General features: G+C 47.6%; 1 protein-coding gene across 1 annotated transcript; it reads right to left on the minus strand.

Moving 5' to 3' along the window:
• Positions 1 to 988: 988 nt before the first annotated feature.
• Positions 989 to 24,807, minus strand: hipk3a (homeodomain interacting protein kinase 3a). The gene is made up of 16 exons (XM_062546834.1): positions 24,447 to 24,807; positions 21,490 to 22,744; positions 11,643 to 11,766; positions 8,512 to 8,631; positions 8,277 to 8,363; positions 7,922 to 8,106; positions 7,382 to 7,541; positions 6,667 to 6,790; positions 6,075 to 6,196; positions 5,702 to 5,820; positions 5,403 to 5,561; positions 4,622 to 4,996; positions 4,216 to 4,362; positions 3,651 to 3,916; positions 1,899 to 2,047; positions 989 to 1,662 (listed from the first exon to the last, which is right to left on the minus strand). The coding sequence occupies exons 1-16, from the start codon at positions 24,520 to 24,522 to the stop codon at positions 1,120 to 1,122; spliced, it is 4,011 nt and encodes a 1,336-aa protein (XP_062402818.1). The 5' UTR covers positions 24,523 to 24,807; the 3' UTR covers positions 989 to 1,119.
• Positions 24,808 to 26,004: the final 1,197 nt, after the last annotated feature.

Raw genomic sequence — 26,004 nt, forward strand, 5'->3', positions numbered from 1 at the left:
ACCGATGGAGAAAAATAGCCATATTCATAATATGAATTAACTACAACTCTAACGAGTAACCACTTCATCTGATCTGCAAGTGCTGCAGTCTGGGGCCTTTCTGAAAACACCAGGGTTGCAATGTCTTGCCACGTCCAACACAAAGCTGGTAAGGCACTTTTTTTGTGGGGAACCAGGTTACAATGCAGTGCGTTTCATCAGACACAAGAGAGTGACGGAGCACGACATTCAGACAACAGCTCTTCCGTTTGCTTTCCTTCAGCAAAGCAAAACCACAAACAAAACACTACAAGATCCGGTCACTGTCTTGTGTCCGTGCACAGAACATGCAGGCTTTTAGAGGGAGAGTGCCATCGTTTGGGTCACGTACTGTAACACTGAAACCACAGCAAAGATGCTACATAGACTAAAGGATCGGTCCCACCAGTACACTAGGAGGCTGATACACGCATATATAATGTGACCCAAGCACAGGAGACTGGGATGGCTTCACGAGAGAAGACAAGTCTAGCACACAAGTTTCCAAGGCAACATAGAAAATTGTCAGAGTAAAGGGGAGAAGTGGGGGTGGGGGTGGTGGTGAGGGGGGAGGAGTAGGAGGATTTTGTTATTCCTCTCATCCCTGTTAAAAAGGGGATCTGACGACTGTTTTTTTTTTTATCAAATGTGCAAAAAGAAACACACTGTAAGCGAGTTATCTAATGCATTCGCTCAGTCACACACACACAAACAAACACGCAAGCACACATACACATACACACACACATTCATCCTGCTTCAATCTCACATTTCCATTAATTCATTAACTCATTAATTCACTCACTCATTCACTTACTTGCTTCCATAATTAACTGTAAAGCTCAATTCCATTTGCATCATCATTATCATCATCATCATCAAACTACATGGTTTCTTAAAAAAATACGAAAAGGTTCTTTTGGGTTTGTGGTAGTAGTCCCCCCCGCCATCAGAATCGAAAACTGGTGAGTGGGCTGGCCGGCGTGCCAGTGGTGGGGGGCGTGTGGTGGTGGTGGTGGTGGTGGTGGTTGTTGTTGTAGGTGGAGGTGGAGCTGGGGATGGAGGTGGTGGAGCGCACCAGGCGGGGCCGGGCGCTCAGGCTCAGATGTAGGGGTACTGGCTGAGCTTGGTGGGGCTGAGGGGGAAGCCGGCGTAGACGGGCGAGGCCATGAAGGAGTGCGGGGGGAAGAGCGGCTTGAACTGGCCCTGCGCCGGGTGCGGGTGGGGGTGGGGGTGGTGGTGGTGGTGGTGGTGGTGGTGGTGGGGGCTGAGTCCCACCGCGAGCGACGGGTGAGGATGCGGCAGAAGTCCGTAGGCGGGCTGCAGGACGGCGGGCCGGGAGGGGCAGGGCGAGGCCAGCAGGTGGGCCACGGTGGCCGCGGAGGTGGGCGGCGGGGGATGCGGGTAGGAGAGCAGCGTGGGCGCCTGCACCGGCGGCGGAGGAGGAGGGGGAGCGAGGGCTGGAGCCGGCGCCGGAGCGGAGTGGGCTGGCGGCTGGGCCGGAAGCGCGCTGTGGGTGGGGCTGCCGTGGGCTGCCAAGGGGAAGGCGTGATGGGCGTGGATGGTGGGCGGGATGTAGGCCTGCGGCCGATGGGACACGTAGTTGCCATTCCACTCCTTGTGGCAGGAGCCGTAGTGCTGGACCTGGAGGAGCAGACGACAAACGCGTTCAACAGCCGCTCATCAGCACTCTGGAGCACATGTGATGCGTTTATGCACATGCAAGACTGTGTGTGTGTGTGTGTGTGTGTGTGTGTGTGTGTGTGTGTGTGTGTGTGTGTGTGTGTGTGTGTGTGTGTGTGTGTGTGTGTGTGTGTGTGTGTGTGTGTGTGTGTGTGTGTGTGTGTGTGTGTGTGTGTGTGTGTGTGTGATTCTCTCACCTGGCCGAAGCCCAGCGGCGGCTGCTGCTGCTGCTGCTGCTGCTGATAGGCCGAGTTCATCTTGTGCTGGTGGGGCAGAATGGGGGTGGAGAAGTGGCTCAGCCGTGCGGGGACGCAGCGCCCTCTGGACTGGCATAAGGACTCTAAGACTGAGAGAGAGAAAGAGCGAGAGAGAGAGAGAAGGAAGGAAGGAGGGAGGGAGAAAAAGAAGGAAGAGAGAAAATAGACATACAGAAAGAGAGACAGGCAGAGACAGAAAGGAGAGACAGAGAGAAAGACAGACGAACAAGTAGAAAGAGAAAGGAGAGAGAGAGAAAGAAAGAGAGCGCAAGAGAGAAAGAGAGAGAGAAAGAAAGAAAGAACGAAAGAAAGAAAGAGAGAGAGAGAGAGAGAAAGCGAGAGAGAGGACAGATGCAGACAAACGACAAATAAGGTCAAATGGAGAACAACACGGCTCTTGGTGGAAACACACAGAGAGGCAGAAAAAAGGGCTGCGACTGGAAATGATAGGTTGGCAAACACAAGTGCTAATCTCGGACATCGACTGCTAAGGCTACGAGGAAGTCGAAAGACCATGTTGTGTCCAGCAGAACAACAACTTGTGCTTTCTGAGGAGACACAAAAGAAAAAAAAAATGACTAAGACAAATAGAGAACAGATGCTTTAAGATGGCCTTGGAGCGTGTTCTTCATGCCACTGTTGCACGGCATGAAAACGGACTCTCGGGGGTGAACAAGGATCCTGTTCGCAGTGTCTATAAAGGTACTATATTGCCACAGACCCTCTCAGCATGTGCAGTATTTCCTGATTGAGCCGGCCTCGTTCTGAGAGGGGCCAGGGCAGCGGATGCCAGGCTGCAGGAGTGAATGGTGAGGGCTGCACGAGATCGCAATATTAACTTTATAGCATGCCCTGAAGAGAGGAGAGGAAATATACTGAGAATGCCACAGGAGGAGGAAGAGGAATGTACTTGGTGACTTGTCTGCAAATAAACGACAAAAACAGGCACACGCACACAAGAGTAAACAAAAAAAGGGGGGGGGGGGTGGCTGCTGAGAGATATCGAGAGATATCACAGAGAAGACCAGAAAAAAAACGCAACAGTGGAGAAATTCAAACAAATCAAATCAGAACAAAAAACAAAAAAAACAGCGTCCACTCAAAGACTGCTGGGCACCGTGTGGTGGCGTGAGCCATCCGACACATGTTACCCATAATCACCTGTGGTGGCCCCGGGGACCAACTAATGTGTGGTAAGCCCGTGGCTCGCCTCTATGACCTGTGGGAGCAGAGACGGGCAGGGGCAAGATGACGCTGGGTCGCACCCTTGACCAAACAAGCACAACCCAGCACACTTCATACATTTACAAACCAAACAGGACAAATCAATCGCATGCGTACACTGGGAACTCCCTAATGTCTAACTACACAACTTCAAATTTGACTGACTAATTTTTGGACTAAATTCTTTAAATGACTAATTTCACTGCCATATAATCACGCCCAGAGGGATATGGTTCAGTCAGGTGCACACTTCAAGCCACCATCTAGCCAAGAATTTAAATTCAACGCATCTAACATAAGATGTTACGATCGCACAGGCACAAGACAGTGACATTTGTTTTTTCTTTCAGTGTCATCAAAGACTACGACTTACAGTTGAGAGCCATTATCTCAAGTGGTATACTTATGTTGATCTACAAGCTACAGACACTAGAGGGCCTTCAGCAGTCCTCCATGAGATGGGCTCACCTGTGCTGGCCAGCCGCTCGTCTGGAATGAAGTTGTTGTTGTTGTGGACCCTCATGGGCGGCACCGCCACGGTCCTGACGGGGGGCTTGTTGTTGCCGCCGCGCTCCGAGGTAGGGGCCAGCGGGGCGGGCCGGCTCTCGCTGTTCTGATTGGCCAGGTAGGGCGCCTGGGAGTAGGGGCTGCCGTCGGGGCCCGGCGAGGAGTCGGAGGCCGGCGAACCGTCCACTGTCTCGCGGCCGCTCTCGTTGCCGTCGTCCTCGGACATGCTGCAGGGGACACAGGACGCAAAAGTTACCATCTTGCCTCTTTCAAATGTCCAAACATTTAAAGTAACAGTACAAATGTGGCGAGCTAGCCTGGGTAACGCGGTCTGGGAACCAAACATTCATTTTCTCGTATTTGAAGCATGGTTTACGAATGGCGATTCTGTACTGTTAACGAACAGTATCAGAAGAGTAAGAGCCTACAGGAGCTCTGTGGTGTGTGTGTGTGTGTGTGTGTGTGTGTGTGTGTGCGTATGTGTGTGTGGTTCATTCTGCACTTCTACGCTTGACCACCGTCCTACCTGTTGGCTCTCTTGCAGGGTTCGGGGCTGGACTGGTCCGAGGCCGAGGAGCTGGTGCTGAGGCTGCTGTCCGGGCTGCTGAGGGAGCACACGCGCTGCATGTTCAGAGTGCTCTCGCACGCCTCGCACTCCGCACTGCCCACACACCTGCACAACACACACACGCACACACACACACACATTGAGTTAACTCGACTGTATCTCTAGATTGATTCTTTACCATGTTGTTTCATGCATTCTTCAGTGGTGGAGGCGGTCCATGTGGTTTAGAGTGTGTAGAAAGCTAACTTATATCAGCACAGAGTCCGGAGTCGTCAAGTACTCTATAATTGTGATGGGGACCATTCAGGGGTTGGAAAGCTCAGTTGTATCAACACACAATGGTGTGTATTTGCAGTGAGCGCACCTTCGAGGGCTGTCCTCCCCGTCGTCGGGGTCGCTGCTGATGCTGATGACGCTGCCCGTGGGACTGGGCGAGTCGCCGATGACGATCGGCTGCTGCGGAGGCCGTCGTTCTCTCCCGCGCTGCCACCGTTGATGATGCTGCTGACGACGACGTTGGTGATGGTGATGATGATGCCGGCGCCGACCGTCGTCAGAGTCCCGTTCTACGCGGCAGCCGTCCTCTGGCTCGGTCTCGGAGCCCACCCCTGCGGCCAATGTGCTGGCCGGCGGCTGCAGGACGTCCTCGACCCCCGCGCTCCGAGGCCTGTCCGTCATCTTTGGAGAAGGGCGATACGTGGTGGCCAGGGGGTCCGCACTATGGGAGACGTTGATGCTCCTGAATGACCAAGCGAGACACCAAGTGTTGGATACAAATGAAACCCAAAGTTTACACTTGAGATAAAACCACTGTTTAGAGGGGGAAAAGACACCACCATGGAGGTCATTAAACACTAACTGGTGTCAGTTTATAAACCTTTGCCAGTTTTCTCCAAGGAACAACTGGCAAAGTCTGCTGCCAATTTAAATCGTCCTGATTAATCAGCCGACTGATTTAACTCTAAGACTAAAGACAAACACCAAACGCAAATACACAACACACACTGAATAGCTAGCTAGCTAGAGGACTAGGAGAAGTCTTTCACTGTATTCAATAGCAAAAGTTTACAGATTATATACAGTATATAATCTGTACTGCAACATAAATGACAATATTCAAGTATCATTGGATAACCAGTTCCGACCTGTTCAGGCTGGGGTGACCCCTCTTGTTGGCTGGCTGGGGCCACACCACATGTGCGATGCCAATGTTTATTGGTTGGTGAGCAGAGACTGCCATTTGGTTTGGTAAGAGAGGCTGCTGCATCACAGAGCCGTAATGGCTGCCGTGCGGCGGTACTTTCCTAGGAAAAGAGCCACAAGGAGAACCAGGTTACAGACCTAATTAAACTGTCCAAAGCAAAGCAATCTTGTGTGGGCCATCTTAATCTCAGCAGCAGTCACGTGGAGTGTCCGGTCTTTGGGAAAGGTGCAAGATACTCACCCCCACTCTCCGAGCCGTTGCGGGCCTGCCATGCTGTCCGATGCCAGAGTGGTGGCGGGAGGGGGCACCTGCTGCCAGGTTGGCACCAGGATCTGAGGGGTCCGGTTTGACCACGGCTGCTGCACAGATCACACCGGACGGTAAAGAGGGAGGGAGAGAAAACGACATTGTGAAAAGGGGTCTGTTTGTGTCTGCTGCGGATGACTGAGGCGTCGTTTTACAGGTCAACGAATGCCTAACACTTACACTTATCGATCAGAACCTGCACATCTTATTCACGTTGCACATCTCTGGCTACTATTAGAATGCATACAGTATTGGTTCGAGGCTCTGCTTTTGCCAAGTCGCTCTGAGAGAAACCGTGTGGTCTCACCTGGGCAATGACTCCTGGCCTCATGGTGATGGGCTGAATGGCTGGGGCTTGTGTGACCAGGGGGATGGCGCTCTCCATTCTAACAGGGTAGGCTGTCGGCTGGCTCGGGTTCGGCGGGATTCCTTTACAAGAGAACCAACAGATGTCTCAGAGAAGCGCTTTTGCCACCCACACGAATGCAAAAGAGGGAAAAACATCTCCCCAGGAACCAGCAACGACTTAAGCTATTTTTAATGGCCCATATGTTAAAACATACAAAGAAGGAATTAAGGACACAAAAAGACATACCCGTAATTTCCCGACTATTAGCCGCGGCTTACACACTGATTTTGCATAATTTCTTCAGCTATGAGGTTAATACACGGGGACAGTTAATGGTATCAATATGGTTTTGTTTCTTTTAACTGGCATAAAACACTGTCCTGCGGCTTATACACAATGCGGCTTATATGCTGGAAATTACTGTATAGGCCAATCTGACTACATCACACTAATTTTAATGGTCACATGGCACTGGATTCTGTGATACGCTGATGCATGAGGATCTAAGGGAGATGGATGTGCTCTGGCAGAAGTCAGTGGAGCAGCGAACCTTGCAGGGCTGGAGGGCAGAGGATGAGGGCTTGCTGGAAGGAGTCGTTGCAGCCAAACTGAGCATTTCCTGCCTGGATGGGGATCCCAGGATGAAGCACAGATGGAGCAGATGGAGCTAAAGACTGAGAGGAGAGAGGGAGGAGGAGGAAGAGGAGGAGGGGAAAGGGGGAAGAGAGACGTTACAGAGAAACAGGGAATGAGAGATGAGAGAGAGCAAGAGAGAGAGATTACAGTATTGTTGTGTATGGTTTTTGATTCTAGCGGGATTTCCACTTGGCCTTTACTGACATTTACAGACTGGGAACTTCCACAGCGAGACTCACTGCCTAACAAGTGGGTGTTGAGTGTCAAGAAACCTGAGGTGACTCGGGTTTCTTCTCAAAACTTTAGCTCAAAAAGTCTTATTGCACTAAATCTTATTACTGAGCTTAACCTGCAAGCCAAACAAACACTTAGAAAGACTCCTCTATTTGTGATTTGAAAAGAGATGTAGCTTCAGAAATGATTGAATGCAATACAAGGATCAGCCACTTGATGGCAACATTACGCCACAGAAAAAAAAGCCCAAAACTTGTTTTCAGCTGCTAATAGACAAGTACTAGGAACAAGCGCCTTGAGAAAATGTAATTTGTTTTGGCACTAGATTCGTACTATTTAAGCGAATTGATTTGTATCTAACATAATACCATGACTCTGTGGAGGCAGTAGCTTACCTGCGAGTGAACGCAGGCCATCTTGTTGTAAGCCACACTCATATTGGGGGTGCTGGGCAGAGCGACTGGTCTCATTGATGGTGCTTTGTTGCGACTGAGAGTATCGTACGAGTTTGACTTCGTCTGACACATATCCATGATGTGTAAACACGATTGCACGCTAAAAGGGAAAAAATAGTGCGCAGGGTTAGAGACAGGGCCAGAGAATACAGAAGACAAGGGTCTGCCTGGTGAAAAACTGATTATTTGAATCCTACTTGCATGAAGCTACATAAAGTCTCATAGGTTTTAAGCTTGAACAAACCGAGACAGTGTAGCATGCACTGCACACTAAGACAAATGGTTGTTCATGCTTTTTTTTGTTTGCTATTGTTCAGCTGGTTCTTAGACTGACCCTTAAACCGTTTGTCATTTGTCACAACAAAATTTGCAGTACATCTTGTGCTATATCAAATTCTTGCAAGTAAAGGGCAGTTGAATTTCATTTGCAAATCAGTCCTTTGAGAAACTGAGCGCACATGACTTGAATAAGTGACGCACTGGTTACTGTGGGGGAAGTCAAAGAGGTGCTGCATAGTGAGGAAGGGGTGGGTGAGAGCGTCTCCAGGGGTCAGCCTCTGGTCAGCGTCGATCAGCAGCATGGCCTTCAGGAGGTCCACGAACTCCCTACGGTCCGCCTTCTCAGCCAGCTGGTCCGCCCCCTCCATGCTCAGAACCAGGTTCACCTGCAAGGGGCATTTGAAGAGAAACACTCACAATTGGCCAAGTATTTAGAACAAGAGAGAGAGAGAGAGCGCTATACAGCATAACCGGATACATGGAGAGCTTACAGCTCTGCAGCTCTGCGTTAACAGCAGAGAGATCGAGAGCTAAAGAGGGTTGTTTGAGCACTTACGTGTCCAATATCATCCAGACAGCTAAAGATGTACTTCCTGGCCTCCTTCGATTTCAAGCCTGTCTCTGCCTCGTGTTCCTCGGTTGTCTGTAGAGCGGGGAAAACACACACAGACACATTAGAGAGGTATGCAGGACGGTCAATAATGATGAAATGCAATAGAGCAAGACAATCGAGACATGGGCAACTAAAGAGGGCAAAAGTATCGGCGGATGAGGCCGAGACAAGTCCATACCTTCAGCCTCCAGGCAGAGTAGGGTGAGTCGGACTCTCTGGAGAAGAAGCGAGGGGTTTTGGTCCCTGAATTCAGTAGGTGCTCCCCTGGCACACCTTGTGTTTGGGAAATGTAGCGAATCTGCAAGAGGGCACAGAGAGATCGCAGGTGAGCTTTGCAGACATTTTTGAGCATTTTCACAGAATAGTATGCTATCCCTGTGTGTGAAGCTCCATGTGCAGCTTCTTCAACACGTATAGTGTCTCAAGTGCCAGATTTAGTTGAGGAACAACTAAACAACTAAGGAACAAGCAGCACTTCTCTTCTCCCTCTACCCCATCTATGGAAAAAGTACTGCTCTTGTTCACTTTGCACTAACTAGTACATGCATGTGATTTTCCATATGAAGGAAAACATTATGAGTGCTCTGGATAGGCTCTGGACACTGTACCCTCGCCAGCACCCATCTTAGCTAACGACTGATTCTACTATCTATGGGTTTCTCCTGATGACCAGCACTGCTGCCAAGTCAGGCCACGTTTTACAGCCATCGAGACGAAGGTGAAAATAGCTCTTTTTGTAGCCGTAGACTAGAGATTTCCACAGGCCATTATTTATAAATCAAAAACCTTTCATTTCATGCTTTAGCCCTTTCCATTTTTAACCTGAGAACATTTCAAATATAGCCTGACAAACTCCAGCTGCCGGAGATGGTGGCCCATTATTCCCTTTATAGTCCAGAGTTTAAAGAGCTGACAATAAGTAAGCCAAAGGAATTCACTAGGCTATTTATACATGACGCATACACAAAACTATCACCACTGACCATCCACTGTCTCTGCTACTTTGAGTGTGTGTTTGTGTGTGTTGTGTAATAGAGAGGGAGAGATAGAGATAGAGAGAGAGAAACAGAGAGCGAGAGAAAGAGAGAGAGAGAGAGCGAGAGAGAGAAAGAGATATAGAGATAGAGAGAAACAGAGAGAGCGAAAGAAAGAGACAGAGCGAGAGGGAGCGAGAGAGAGAAAGAGAGAGAGAAAGACAAAGAGAGATAGATACTGTAAATAGTGAAAGGGATTATGCATTACAGCAACTCTGTGTTTGGACTCTGACTGATTCCCAGACTAGCGGTCTTCTCGAGCTGTACTGCTGAGGATGAAGAGCCTCTTCAGTGAGCACGCTGACATCCTTTCACGACAGATATGCACATAAATATAAATAAAATGAACACAAAACAAACAACAGCAGAACCACAGGTGCGACCAGGTGCTTTCCCTCCTTTAAAAAAAAGCCAGGGTTTTGGAGTAGAGTGTAGTAGTGAGACATGGTAGACGGTAGGCGTTTGCTGACTGGGCAAACACAGCTGTGTGTTAGCAGCACTTGAGGTTTTGTGTGGATGCCAAGCCAAGATGCTCAGAAGCCCTCAGATGCCCGGTGCAGATGACACACACACACACACACACACACACACACACACACACACACACACACACACACACACACACACACACACACACACACACACACACACACACACACACACACACACACACACACACACACACACACACACACACACACACACACACACACACACACACACACACACACACACACACACACACACACACACAGTGCTCCGCCAGTTGACTTTCTGGCAACTGACAGGATCCCCCTGCTAGGTCAAACTGTGCATTGCTTAATTATCATCATATATATATATCTATGAATTATCATGACAGCCGATAGAAGCAGTGCAGTCCGTCTGGAGTTCTTGTTCAGGCTGCTAGCATTTGCTTTAAACAGACCAGCACTTTTCATAAATCTCGTAGTCGTACATGACGGTAAGAGCGATCACAGCACAAGCAGGCAGAGACAGGGGTGGGGCAGCACTGACTGGCCTTTCCTTCTCTTTAGCTTACCACACCTCAGTTCACTTTCAACCATCCCATAGCCTTCCACCCACACGCACACACAGTCTCAGCTGGGGGTTAGATACATGGTGTTTAGGCTAGACGGGGTCTAACAGTAGAGTTACACAAGTCAGGGTTTTGAGTTTTACTAGTTGACTGATGACTGATTTTTCATAATAGTCGTTATGTACCAGAGCTGGTGCTAACATTACTGTTAGGTGGGGAGATTTCGCTATGGTTCGACAGCGAAACTGGTGGAGTGGCAGTGTTGCACTACAAGCGTCAAACAATTGGAGGAGCGCTCAACTTCCAAAGCATAACGCGAGGCTCATCTATTGTCAGTTTAGGCAGCAGAACGTCGATCGTTTACGTAACTTAAAAACTAGATAGAAATTCTTTTGAATTACAGCATTATAGCACGCTTTACCGTTGCCGCTTTGCTATCTCCAATGTGATCCCTGCCTTAAGTGCTAGCTGTTGAACAGCGGGCGTTTCCCATATCTATGTTCTTATGCAAGTTGTGTACAGTATAATGTCAGCGTGGAACATGTCAGTGTACTTCCATACATTGGATGATAAGCCTGTCTAGACTTGAGCCGTTCTGTTCTTGACTAATTTATTGCTGCCTGCAGTACCGACTAGTGATTTCAGTAGTCGACGAAACTCCTAGTTGCCACAACGCTGCACAAACACAGCGAGAGCACTGAGATAAGAACCTGCTGATGGTGCACGCCGAGTTGATACAAGTTTGCGTGTGCATGTGTGTGGGCTCTGAGTATTTGGCCAACTAGTCCTAGAGCTGCCAAGCTAGTGTGTTGTGTTCAATGCATTGGAGTTCTATGGCAGTTCAGAAAGAGAGCTGCCATGGCAAGCTTCTGCCATTTATTCACTGGTAAAGCTGACTGCTAAAATATTGTTAATTTGACATCCCTGCTTAAAGTCAACATCTTACTGTACTAGATCACAGAATCACACAAAAGATATTCCTTCCCATCATTCTTGTACTACAATTCCTTGTTTAACACTGAGGTAATATGCAGCTGCAAGCACATTCATTTCAATGTGCTTCAGCACAGGTGCAAGAGATCTATCCTAAAAAAGCACCTGGAGCAATTCAACTGACAAAAGAAGCCAGCGAGTGAGTATATATGCACTCAAGACACTGGGCACAATCAAGCTATAATGGGCCATGATGCCAACCCACTGGTTTACCATGTGCCCTCCTCTCCGGTGCCTTCTTACCTGGTCATACTCCAGTGCTCCGGGGTAGAGCGGCCAGCCCAGGAACAGCTCTGCCATCACACAGCCCAGAGACCACACGTCGATGGCCTCGCAGAAGGGCAGTCCGAGGATGATCTCTGGAGCCCTGTACAGCACGCAGAGGAGAGAGAGAGACACACATACACAAAAGAAATGATTCAATTGAAAGGGTGACAAATGGCGTGCCAGTTCACAGGTCAAAGTATGTCATAACACATTCTGAAGGGCCTGATGCATAGAACTGAGGTAATGCAAAGACAAAGTGGCATAGACTGAAAGAATGCTGTGATCACTGATAATACAAGGATGTGTCCCTTTCATCTCAAAGCGTTTTCATTACCACCCGTTTCTGTTTTGATGAAACATCAGTGACAGCATCCTTTTTTTATTAGGAATTCAGTCATGTCTCCGGTAAGCCTCGGCTCAGACAGACTGGCTCAGACCAGCTGGTACAGCGCAACATCTAACGTGACGACGAGGCAGGACAACTCATCAGCTGCCTAGCAACGGCTCCACACAATGCAGAAACGCAAGCAGACGAGATAGGTGGCTAATGACAAGGTGACGCATGAGGTCACCCATGATGCAGTCGCTCGACACGTTCCATTCTCACCTAACAATTGTTCTCAGTGCACAAGGGACCCCCCAGACGGGGGGGGGGGTGGAACACCGAATTCCACATGTGATGTTCTTGAAAAATGAACACAGAAACCGACAGTGAAGAAGTGCTTCCATGACAAATTACGAAAAAAAAGAAAAAAGATCACAGTGATTATTAAGTCTCAGAGAGAGATGGGAACGGTAGTACAAGCTCCGAGCTCATTTAAAGGAAATCAAGAAGACGCATGGTTGCCAGAGTCTGTATGACAAGTCAGCTTCTTAAGAGGCTCTTGTGCATTAGCAGCGGTGGTATCCTGTTGACAGCGAGGCTTAGCCAAAGGCAACCGCACAAGCTGTGAACAGCACAGCAACGAGCTGATAAAGTCACTCAGGATACGGATCTGCCTTGACAAATAAATAGCCATGAGCAAAGCAGAAGTACCAGCCACATCCTCCTCCATCGCCTGAGCACGGCCTGATCGCAGTGGCTCTCAGAAACAAGTTCAGCAAGTTCACATTCTCATTCTCTTTTTTTTTTGTCTATTTCTTTCTTTTTTTTGGGACGGAGGAAACCTGGAATTAGGATGTTGACTGAAACTGCCAGGAAATCTCAAACTCTGTGGAATGTGGCTAGAGAGAGAGAGAGAGAGAGAGAGAGAGAGAGAGAGAGAGAGAGAGAGAGAGAGAGAGAGAGAGAGAGAGTTCGGAGCCCCCGCGTGGTAGCTCCAGGGCGGGCCAGACCCCTGTGGCCTGCACATCAGCGGTTTCCTGCCGCGCCGTCAGGCTGAGCGCGTGCTGGTGCTGGGGTAACTAGCTCTCCTCTGGGCTGTTGGGGGGAGGGGGGGTACTGGGGAGGGACATCAGCAATCGTGGAGGGGTAGGGTCACCGGGTTTGACCTCTAGTCGGGACAGTCACGACGAGATCCCTTTGCTTACGGAGGAGCAGGCACAGGGCGCAGCTGTTCAAGAGGGAGTGGAGCATCACCTCCCCCTTTAGCACAAAAACCCGGGGGTCTGGCCAAGAGGGATCTGTGCCGGGGGTAGGAGGGATTAGATCACTAAGCCTTTTCCAACAAGACCCCCACCCCACCCCAGACCGGTCAGCAGAGGGCCCGGGGCTGAAAAACAAACATGAGCAGAGGGGACACCTCCACCCAGGGCCCCGGCCCACATCCAGGCTCCTGCTCAGCACTGGCCCAGCCTCAGCACTGCACCGCAGAGTCAGACAGAGGGAAGGGCGGGTTTGGAGGGGCAGATTTGGAAGGGCAAATTTGGAGGGGCAAGTTTGGAAGGGCAAGTTTGGAAGGACCAGGAGAGCAACAGCACTCAGCCTCCGCGGCTTCTCCAGAACTCCAGATATAAAAGAAGATTGTGTTACCAGGCACTCTCGTGAACCAAAACATCCCACCCAACCAGCAGCTTATCTAACGTTAATCAACTCCACCTGCCTTATGTTAACTCCACCTGCCTCATGGTAACTCCCCCCGAAAAAAAACCACACATAAATATATGCTGCAGCTGCTTCTTTTTGGGGCTTGGTATACTCAATGTTTTTTTTTTTTGACATTTAACTCATTTTAAAGCATGTTCTGTAACCAGCTCTGTTTCAATAGTAATGTGCTGGTCTAATGGATTAGCTGTAAGTACATGTGATGCTGCTGATGCTTGCCAAGACGTGTCCGTTACACTGGCCAAACCAGCTCTATGACAGAACACAACACCGATTAATGCAAGCAGGGCTACATTTGTAAAAAAAAACAAAACACTTGATACCTGGATGGATACACAACATGTCGTGTCGTGTGCCAGAGACTAGACAGAGAACCATCCAAGTGATGTAGGCTGTACTATCTGAACCTTCTTTAGAAAATATGACAATCTAAAAGTAAGGTTCATACAGCAGTACATCAAAGCAAAAGCCAGGACAGTAATCCGACACTAGGGGGGAACTGCTTTAAGAGAGCTCTGCAGAGGTGCACAATGAGGGCAAGCACCACTTCTCTTTTTCATTCAAGAGACAGACTAGAGAGAAACCCGAGATGCCAGGTTAACGTGACCTTTTTCTGACGGTGATCGTTGGCTTAGCCTGCAGGCAGGGCACCTAATGGACACAAGGGCATATTGCTCATAGCTGACCCCTGGCTGGTGCGGATAGGCTTTCTAGAAGCCGCCCACACAATGGGCTGCACACCGGTGGTCTTGCACAGCACTTTACAGCATCAGCAACAGGCAACCATTTCCAGAATTTGAGACCATACCATGCACTGGACATTTCCTAAATAAAGCCATACAGCAAACATGTAAACTTCCAACTATGGCAAATATCACACTAAGGGGGTGGGGGGGAATAGGTTGGCAAGTAATTTAGAAAATAGAATAAAATGCTCATAAAAGCCATGCATAGCTTTGGTGGGAGGCTTAGAAATAGGCTCATATAAAGTAATAAAAATGCAATAATATAATGGCTGTGAGTGCTTTTAAGAGTCTCATCCACCAAGCTCTTCTAGAATCATGCTGGACTATTAATGGCAAAGGGAACAAAGCCTTTTTAGATGGACTAGGTCTTCTATTGGGAGACAACACTAAACATGCTGCCCTCTGTGACCTACCCTCCAATAGACCTCTGAAGTTCGCCTACAAAAAGGATCCAAAGCTGCCATCTTTGCCCATATAAGGAGATCCGGGAGTTAATTGAAGCTAACTGCCTATGGCAAGTTGCATGGTAAGTTAGCTCTGGGGTAGCAAAGATCTAAGTGTGCCGTCTTCACCTACCGAAGATCACAGTCTCCACTAGACGGCAGTGGACAAAACTATGTAGTGAAAAACGTCTGCATTTCCAATGTCATCATCCCCGCTAGAGTTTAACAGGTGCGATAATTGAAAATCCCCATGTTATTTTCCCATAGAAAAAATCTTAAGATACCGGATCTCCTTATTTGGGCAAAGATGGTGGCTCTTTTGTAGGCGAACTTCAGAGGTCTATGCTATGCACTATAGTGCCTAGTGACATGGTCTGCTGTGGGTAAACAAACACAGTGACCAATCAACACAGTGCTTCAGAAGGTCATTTGATTGACTCATTGACTGTTGAGCTCAAACATCAACAATATTAGGCAACACACACACAGACAAATGTGCATTTAAACTTCAAGGTAAAATGGTCTCTATGAAGCCTAAAATAAATTCACAATCTACAATAAACTCATGTAGGCTAACCCTCTCATAAGTAAGGCTTGAGCTGAATTATTAAGTTGCCATACCACTCCACCATGCTTGAGATGGCATCAAGTGATGGTGTCATCAAGTTGATACCTGTAAGTGCCATGGGGTGAGACGGTAAGGCAAGCCCTGTGACCGCTCATGCAAATCCCTTCAACAGATACCCTACAGCGCTGTACAGTGGGGTAACCATCAGACCAGGGTTGCACTTGCTCATGTTTCACACACCAGGCTGCCTCTTCAGACATGCCTATAAGGGTATCCGGTACTACAGGGGCCATGCAGGTCACCAGACTGGGGCAAAGGGCAGGATGCCTGCATTGGTCGCATATATGACGCGACAGACACACTATTTTCATTAAAACTTGGATTATACAGCCAGCCGGTCTCATCAGCCAAACTTCAAAAAGGCTGTCAGGACAGGTTTTTTATTTGTCTGGTAAGAGTCTCAAAGGTCATTATACGTATCTGTTGTATGTTTAAAGCAATTCAGTGAACTGAAAAAAGAAGAGACAAAATGTCATGACATAAGCCTGCATGCAAATTTTCAGGTGTGGTGCATAGATACAAAAATAGTTTCCAAGTTGACAACCCCATGAAAATATGCTTTCTCACAGACAGAAAGACAGACAACTAGCTCAGCGTCTCAAGGAAATGCATATACCGTCTATGATGCTTGTTACCTGTTACATTCCATTCCATTCCCACTGCACTGACAGAAACTCTCACTTTCAAACATGTTTCTCTCTCTCTCCCCTTCTCAAAAAGACAGACAAAGACGAGAAAACAAAAGGGGAAAAAAAAAAAAACTACCTCAGGTGAAAGATGCACAGCAGACTCTGAGCAGTGCATGTGTGGAGATCAAAACAACAGAGAAGCAGCTGACGCCTTGTCAAAACGAACAGTCGTCAGGTGCCAGTGGTCTGCGGCAGCCGAGTGCGCGTTGTGGCGGCTTGCGAGGCGGCAGCTTGAAAGAGAGAGCCGTCTGCACACTCGGCTATGCCGTCAAAACACCAGACCCAGCAGCCCCTTCATTACTGCAGGAATCTGGCCAATTAGACCTGCCCTGTCTGGATGGTATGAGACAGGTCCCAGGTCAGCTGAGGCCTGGGAGCCCTGTCAGGGGGAGGCCTTGTAAAGGCTTCAGTTCCACATCTGTTCAAAAAAGAAACAGGCTGTACTAAGAATGTGTTAAGCCTCTATGTACTCTGTGAGGTAGTGTGAGAAGTTGGTATGTTGCAAAAAAAAGCTGATGAGCTGCTGAGCTGCTGAGAACTGTCGACTTTCTCTTAAAAGCCTCGCCCTAAACAAGGTTGGTGTGAACATGTTCTTATCTTTTCAGAGAAAGGAAAAAAAATTCTGAACATCAAGAGACATATTAGATAAAAAAAAGAAAAAGGGAACACAGAGTCAAGCTTGATATGAGGGACGGGCACTAGGCAGGGGCATTTAAGGACTTTGGACTCCAGAGCGTCAAACCACAATGTCTAGGCCGATGCACAGACATGGCCCTGTGGTGGAGGAGAGCCAAGCAGAAGAAAAGCAGCGTTGTTGCATAACAGTGAGCGCCATTATCTCCAGGGAGGCGGCTGCAATGGTGACCTAGCCCAGACTTTTCACTACGTTTTACAAAACAATTACAAAGCAGAGCTGAGCAGTTGGTCTGGGGAGTCAAAACTCTCGTTTCTGCTTTCATCTTGATAAGACTGCACTGCTTCAGAACGTCATCTGAAAGTGGAGCGAGCCTGCAGTCCACGCGCCTCCTTAGCTAGCATCAGCCAAGCGTCTCTGATCCCAACACGCGCGGGCTTGTGATCTCTCCCGGGCTCCGCCGAGAGATCCTGCCTTGCGCTCGTCACAGCAGTAAGCTGCCCGGCTTGTTCAGAAACGCATTGCACAACTAGCCTATGTGGGCCATGGCGTGCAAGCAAGCTGAACGAATGCAGCTCCACCGCTCGCTCAGCACACTCGACTGCTCTGCGGACGGTCTGGATCAGCGGCTGAGGTCAGAGGGATCATGCGCCGGCCAGCGTCGAGTGCTCCTTCATGTGTATCGGCAGAAACATGCCTGTGGTCAGAGGGCCGCTTGCTTCTGCGCGCGGCAGCGGCAGCATTGCCGAGTGTACACACAAGAGAGGCCATTCAGGCAGCCCAGGCACGGGCCTCGTCACTCGGGCTGCGACTAAACGGGAGTGGCATGTTACATAACTGGACACATAGCGTTCCTTTACAGTGCTGCTGCGGTAATAATCCGTGGGAGAATGCTGCTGTGTGACCCATTACCAAAACAGACATCAATTATATCACCCACCGATACTCAAAACAGACATAGAAAATGATATCCGCAACAGGTCTTTGGGGTGGAACAATATAGAGACTCTAGTAACTTGGTCGCCACTTATGGCCACGTTCATCCACCAAAGGGCTTAGGGAGGACAATATACAGGCTAGTAAGCATTGTAGAATGCAAATTGATCACCAATAGTGTCTTCAGAGTTCCAAACAACTTCTACAATTCTAGAGAGCATCATTTAATGCACACTGTGCCGCAGGGGCAATTACCATGCTTTCTGATGAGCCAACGGGTCTAAGCGTATCCCGGCAGCATGATTAACCTAATGGGCATCTCTTATTCATGGCGGTGATCTACTGCTCCAAAAACACACTTCCTCCGAAAGCAGTCTGATCAGTCTAACCAGTAACCTACATGACCACAAGGCCAAATCACAACGACAACAACCACACCTCAAAACACATGCCAACATGCCCGCACCAGATCAAAAAAAAAAAACACTGGTTATGGGTGGTGGCCTCTATATCTAATGAAATGGTACACCGCCTTAACACACTGAAATACTAACTACTCCACTTTGGTTCCAGGAAAGCTGACCTACATCCATCTGATCTTGCATGTAAATTATTCAGCCAACAGCCTTGTCATCCTAGCCACTGGAGGGGCATATGGGGCTAAACTTTTAACCAAAGACCACCAAACCAATTTCCAGCTAAAAGTATATCACATACTGTAAATACATACTCTAAGACTACATGTTGCTTAAAGCATTATCTTATGAGTACAAGAGCCAAACATAAAAAAACACAAGGGTTATAAAACATTGAAATGGAAGGTAAGGGCACCCAACACAGAAAACCTCATCAATCCTGGTCCCTAATCAGTGTTTCAAGTTCACTGACGGTCAGTTGGCATGCCCAATACCTACAAGTCAAAGGAACAAGGAACTTTAGCAACCAACAGTTACTGGCAATGAACAACATTCTGACTGTTGGAGATAGCACTAAAAGAGTGTGGCTTCAACAACTGTCCTCAAACCACTTAAAAACAACTATGTGGATCTTAATTACAGTGCATCAAATGGGTGGACAGAAATGCAAGTTTGGGACATTAGCCTCGGTTGGGTACTTTTAAGTGGCTACCTTAGTGAGTGCATACCGATCTCCTTAAACTTGTAGGAGTGAAAGTTAAAAGGTAAATGAGGCCATAAACCAGTCTATGGGCATTAAGCTGCAGGGGCTCGAGAAGCGCATTTAAATGCCATGTGAGACTATCGGCATTCATTCTGCATCTATTTAAACTGGTGAAGTTGGCAATTCAGAAACAACCCATTTACCCCACCCAGATACTGGCCTAAAAGGCCATGTTAAAGCAAGCACCCATATGCAAGGTATGAAACTTGATGACAAGCTGTGTGCAAGTTGTGAGGAAATCTCTGAGAGAAGTGAGATGACATATCAGTCTGAAAACCACCTTCTTCGGTCTCCACTTTGAAATGCACAACCACGCACAATTTTGTCTTGCTAGGCAACTTGTCAGGAAAAGGATGTAGCCTACTTCTCTGTCGGCACATTAAAAGTACACTAGTGGAAGTGGAAGGCTTCCCAAACAGGCAAACTTGATTCAAGTCTTTCAGGGCGAACTCGGCAAACCCCTAAAATCCCCTTACTGTATCGACAAACGTGTGTGTGCAAGCAACATGAAACAATAGGCTACTATCCGTGGAACAGGCTCATATTTGCTCAAGGCTCATGAAGAAAGCCTTAAAGAAGCCCATTTGTCAAAAAAGAGAAGCTAACTGTGCCATCTGTGGCTTATGGAGTTGGAGACTGCTTGCAAAGGCGACAATGTGGGGAGGAGGAGGCAAAAAAAAAAAAAAAAAACAGCCACAGACTTTGTCTGGCTGGAATTAGGCCGTGTTTGGTCTACGGCCCCCTGAGCTTCACACTGAGAGGTCTGGGGGGCTATGAAGCAGAAGGCTGTCTTACTGAACATGCCAACCCTTAACCCCCGCTGATCTTTATCAGTCAGGACATAACACTGACCTTCAGGCAGGGACACAGAAGTCTAAAGACAACAAGCGAAAAGATTTCAATTACAGAGAGCTATGCGGAGGCAAAATGTTGAAGATAGCATAAAATTAAGCTTATTTTATTAGTATTTTTTTTTGTGCTTTAATGCAATTGCTGAAGATGAAGACAAAGAAACCTCTTACGTAAAACACCACATTATTTTTGAGCTTATCTTTTCTTTGTTTAAGTAAATTAAAGCCTCAGGACTTTCTATTGTCTTCTTGCCAAACAGCTGATCTACAGACCAACTGAGGCTGAACACTCTTTTTTTTTTTATCAACATAAGTACATGTTATGGAAGAGAAGCTGAAGTGGTCAGTCATTTCTACACAACCTTTCAACTGATTCTGTTGCTGTTATCTGCTTCCCCCTGGTTTCCCCATCGCATTCATGTCACTGAGCACACTCGCAACACCTAACCTTACACTTCACTGCGGCATTACATAATGTCCTCTCAGGCTTAGTCAAACCAAACGCCGAATAACAACGAATTGGGAGCTGAAGGGAGGAAGTGGCGTTTCTGGGTTTTGTTGTGCCTCAGTAGGCTTGGTGGTGCAAGAACACTTGTCCTGGAGCACAATATTTGCAACGTAACACTGCAAAACATTAGCCACTTTTTGTAGACAACTAGGCCAATTTTGGTCTCTTCAAATTCATTCTGATGGTACATGGTCATGCGAAGGTTACAAACATACCAGTTGCCAAGAGCCCTGCAGACTATGCACTATTATGTTGTCATGACAGAACACCCCACAGAAATGTAAAAAAAAAAAAAAGCTTTCACAAATCAAAAACCCCATTTCACACACTGGTAAGTTTTTACAAGTGCCAACTAGACTGTTTCCAACATCTGAATGGTTTTTGTATGCTTTCGTAGTTAGTAGGCTTGCTAGTTTCAGAGAAAATATTCCATAATGCCACTTTAAATACTGAATGTATTCAGTGATTGCAAAGGAACTCTAATTACAAAATAGTTGAAGCAGTTAAAAACAGGAAGGAAAGAATGTAGGCCCTATGCCACTCTTCCTGGCTCTCATCATGTCACAATCCAAGCACCATTTCACACCCAGGTCCATTTCTACATAGCTTCGCTGAAACACAATTTCTTCAATTATGTAGAACACACACAAACATGGCCACACTGGGGAAAGCCCACTTAACTGAGACATGACTCCTGCACAGTTTCACTGGCAACGTGAGGTCATAAACCTCGTCAGAGCCCTGGGGGCAGAGCGTGGCTATGTCAGGGCCAATGTGCCTTTGGAACAGTGAGCAGGGGCGTCATTATGCTTTCCACATGAACTTCAGATTGTGCCTAGGCTCTGTGAACTCTCCTTCTCGCATACCAAGAGAAGAATGCCATTAAAGCTTTTCTGTTCAGGTAAACATGTCTGCTCCTTAGGCAGGTTGTGTAACAGAATACTTTTGGGTGTAGCTGCTTTGCTGAAACCACTGCGACTGTGAGAAACACTTGATCAGAATCAGAAGGTGATTAAAGGCCGCCTGTTTTCATAGGGTTTGCTTGACTACACAGATCATGAGCCTAGTTTTAGCATGTTCTGACAAATATAATAAAATCTTATTTTATTTTTTAACAACTATGCGTTTTTGAAACGTAAAGAACAAAGAGGATGGCAATTCTTACCTGTAATATCGGGACTGCAGGTATGTAGAGCAGACAGCTTTAGAGACATGGCTGGCTGAGCCAAAGTCTATGACTTTGACTTTGTACGGCTGCCGCACCGGGTCCACCAACATGATGTTCTCGGGCTTGAGGTCTGCGTGGATGAGGCCCAGGCTCTTGAGCTTTTTCAGCGCCGTGGCCACCTGCTGCAGCACGGGCCGGATCACCTTCAGTGGCAGCGGGCTGAACTTGTTCTGCTTCAGGAAGTCGTACAGGTTCTGCTCCAGCATCTCGAACACCAGGCAGGTGTGGCTGCGGTGCTGGAAGCACTCGAAGGCTCGCACGAGGTTGTGCTCCTCTGCGTTCTCCCTGCTCAGACGGGCCAGGATGCCCACCTCGATCTGGCCCTGCCGCGCGTACGACGGGTGGTTCTTGAGGATCTTGATGGCCACAATATCGCTGGTCCCGCGCTTCCAGCATTTGACCACCTGGCCGAACGTGCCGCGGCCCAGGAACTCCAGCACCTCATAGGTGTTCTTCAAGGAGCAGAGCACCTCATGCTGAACCAGCTGATAGTCCCCCTCTGCTGTCCCAGTCACGGCCCCAGTCCCAGACTCTTTCAGGGGCACCACCGCTGCTGCTGCTGCTGGTGCCCCTCCGGCTGCGGTCCCTACATTAGTTTGCAACATGGCAGGCAGAGCGGAACAGTCCTCTACTATCTGCATGGCGCTTGTACTGTTCTCTAAAGCCCCACCTTTACGTTTAAGCCCACATCTCACAGGCCTGTCAACTGTGTCCAAGTCTTCGCTGCTGTCCTCCTCCTCGCCTCGCCAAGGCAGCCCTCCCCCTCCAGCACTGCTGCAGCTGCTGCGGCCACTGTCTCCGCCGTCCGATCCGGCCGCTGCTGTTGCCGTCACTCCGCGGCTGCCCTCGGACCTGCCCTGCTGTGCTGAGGCCACCTCCTGTGAGCGGACTTCTTCGGGGGGGTCAAGGGCTGCTGACAGGTGCACACTCGGCACCACTTTCTGGGGCACAGTCTGCAAGGAGTCCTGCCCTGCTGGGGGCTTACGAGTTGTTGACTCTTCAGTCTCTGAACGGGGGACAATATTGGTCGGGGTTGCAATGTCTAGATTAACGCCTATCACATACGTCTGTGGGATCCTTTCATGGTATGCACAGCGACTGAGCACGACTCTGGGTTTCTTCACATTGCAAAAGGCACTTGTCTGGGTTTGATAAACGTGTGGTGGGTACACCAAGACCTGTGAGGCCATACCTGAAAAAAAGGCAAAGACAAATAAGCAGTGTTTAACATCAAACTTCAATGTTTAAAAAAAAAGCAGAAACAAGGGGGCAACTGGCAAATAGTTTTGTTTCTCACCAAAACACCCTCAAGAAATCTGCCTAACTACATCAACAGGTATAGTGTACAGTTCCACAACCCACCACGAGTTCAGACAATTCCTCATTCAGAGTACGGTCAGTACAGAACAGTTCGTCAGTTTAGAACATTCTGTGCTCATGACAGAGGAACAGAGAAAAGCACAGTGCAAGGCATGTAAAAAGTGTCATCAAGCAAAAGTCAACAAGTATACTTATTCAAATCTTTCTGAATTGTACATAACACTGAAATTAACTGAATGAGTAATTGAAGATAGGGAATATTCTGAACAGCTTCCAAGTGCTGAGATACTGAGAGCAAGTAATGTCATTCCTTTCCAATTACTGGCATTCTAGGTCACCAGCGAGAGCGTCTTGACAAAAAAATAACAGAAAGCTACATATCACCTCAGTTGCGGATAGCTGTTTTAATCACAGGAATGATCGCATCTTAAAGCTGTATAGTTTATGAAGTTTATCGAACCCACAAGTACAATCAGATGTGATATGTAGTGCTAGCGTTGAAATATCCTAACTATTTCGATGTGAATTACTTTGATAACATTTTAACACTGCATAAATTAAAATGGGACATTGCATTGTTTCGTCAGGCTTGTTTGCAGAACATATCGAGCAAACTAATACTGTCTAAAGGAGTTTGTTGAACATTTAAAGGCAAAACTAGACAGCTAAGGCAGTCATTTAACATTACAATTAGCATCTACAGTCTGCGAAGATTGAACCCACTGGTGTCACTGTCAAGTCACCTGTACGTACACCACTTCATTTTGACAGGCATAACGGAACAGGTGGTTTCAAAAACGACCCTAGAAAAATGACAGTAAGAAAGGCCAAGTCAACTGACCGAGTTTGCATGACTAACCTCTAGTTGCATGCATCTACTGGGCAAACTGTGTCCCTAAGCCCAAAACATTGCACGTTTGGAGTGGTCTACCCTAGAGCATTTGGTGAACTTACTATCTATCGATAGAATAGCTAGCTACAACACATAGCCAACTACATCACCCAGCAAGCTATGTTAACGTTACTATGAAGAATTCAGAAAACCATCGACAGCAAATTACATCACCATGTATATCAACCAATTATTTGTTGACAGCCAAATCTCGAATCACTTATGACATCCACAACAACAGAGGTGTTGACACCATTCTGGCCACAACATAACTCGACCAAGTGGCTAAGGTTAGCTAGTAACGTTAACATTTCTTGACTTAGCTTTCCTACCTTGCTAGCTACTTAACTGCGTAGCCTCAATTTTCTACTTCAAGTGCTAACGTTACGATAGCAGGCCTGCATTTGTTACCAATATATGTTAATAAATATTAACATAATCCTCACTACTGCGTCTTCGTTCACACCATAAACCACTCACTTGATACGTTTGCTTCCAATAAAAGAACCAATTTTCGCTAACACAACTTCACAGATAGTTGGCCAGCCAGTAAGCTAACGCTAGCTGGATAGCCATAACTTACGATGTGGTCCTGGAAAACGGAAAATGCACTAAGCCACAATCTATTGCCTCCTTTCACTGTATTAATTATCCTACATGATTTTCATGATAAACTACGTACCTTCACGGGCCGTTACGATGATCCGAACTCCAGTCTTCTCCGAACATGTTGTGGAGTTAATTTCTGCCCGCACCATGCTCAGAACGCCTGCCTTGCTGCCATCTTGTCCTCCTGGACAACAGCGGAGACATCGGCGTCGACAAAACCCTAACCCCACACATCTCTAACTTCGTTTAACTCGCATTTTCAGTTTTCAATAGAATAATCACAGCGCCCATGCCGTAGTTAAAGACCCCTGCTTTGAAACTATGTCCTTCCAGTTTCTCCTGGTGGGGAGAAAAGCCCCATAATTACACTCTGAAAAGACTGACAGCTCAAACACAATCCTCCGTCCGCTGTCGCCTACCACTTCCCTGGTTAATGTTCAGACAGCGTCGCGGGTTTGGTTGCTGACTGACTAGGTCGCTAGCTAGTAGCACGCACGCCACGTTCCACCCAATAACTTTAGCGCTGCTCCCACCCAAGATAACATCTTGTTCCCACCCAAGTTAACTGAGAAGCGTAGCTGCTGCATAATCAGCACACCGTGTCAAGTTTTTCGAACAGTACAACGCGGTTCGTGCGTTATATTGTACACGGGTAGTATTTTGAGCAAATGCTCCAAACTATGTTGCCCCATTTCGGAATGAGATGTGACAGAAGGGGCAACAGGTGTGTGGTGGTCCCAAAGCCAACTGTTGCAAACAAATGTTGACAGATGTAGAATGTGAATAAAATTAGACGTGCACACAAAGTCTTTTCTGAATTTCTGCTTGTATATTTCAGTTAGTTTGTGTGATTAAAAACAGACATCATCTGCTTTATCTTGTGCATCGGTTGCCCGAGGGCATTGCATCACAAATACTACAATATCCACAGCAGCCTACTGCTTGGTGGTCCTCATACACACAAAAACATGAATTTGATCTATATGTTTGTTTAACTGTTCTATGCTGGTCCACGACACAGATAGAGCTTAGCAGAAATATGTTACAAGAAATTGCTGATATCGAAACCCCTCTATTGACGGGCTTCCATACGGGTCGAAATCATAAGCATGAAAACCCAAACATATAAATCGATGAATGATAAGGCCTTTGCACACTGCCCCGACAAACGCCGACAAACGCCAACAAACGCCAACAAACACCAACAGTCGGGTCAGTGTGCGCCGGCCGTCTGTGTTTGTTGGTGTTTGTCGCCGTTTGTTGGATGGAGTCGTTAGAGTTCGACATGTCTAATCGGGTCGGGCGAAGTTGTAGAAAGTCGGACCAATGTAGCCCATTTTCCAACAAACGGCAACATTCTAACAGTTCGTTCCCGTGACAACTAGCAAAAAATCCGCGAGCACATTTCCCTTATCCTGCGCATCACTCATACTTGGCTAGTTATTTGCATTGGAAATATTGAGCAAGTTTGGGAAATATCTGGTTTCAACATAAACTCTGCTGGGCGTTTCTACGGGGAGGCTGGAGGAGGCAGTGCCAGAGCACGCTCTTAGATTTCCGATGGTATTATAGCCTAGTTGCTGTAATTAAGGGTTCGCGAGAAAATCAACGTGGATTTGGCCCTACCTACA

The sequence above is a fragment of the Sardina pilchardus genome, chromosome 10, assembly GCF_963854185.1.
Source record: "Sardina pilchardus chromosome 10, fSarPil1.1, whole genome shotgun sequence".
Lineage (NCBI taxonomy): Eukaryota > Metazoa > Chordata > Actinopteri > Clupeiformes > Clupeidae > Sardina > Sardina pilchardus.

Bases quoted from the DNA above. Each gene is read 5' to 3' on its own strand.
- hipk3a (XM_062546834.1), bottom strand. From the start codon at position 24,522: ATGGTGCGGGCAGAAATTAACTCCACAACATGTTCGGAGAAGACTGGA. The intron at 5,821-6,074 runs GTGAGACCACAC...TGATCTGTGCAG, and splicing joins GGCCAGGAGTCATTGCCCAG to CAGCCGTGGTCAAACCGGAC. The intron at 4,997-5,402 runs GTCGGAACTGGT...TTGGTCATTCAG, and splicing joins GGTCACCCCAGCCTGAACAG to GAGCATCAACGTCTCCCATA.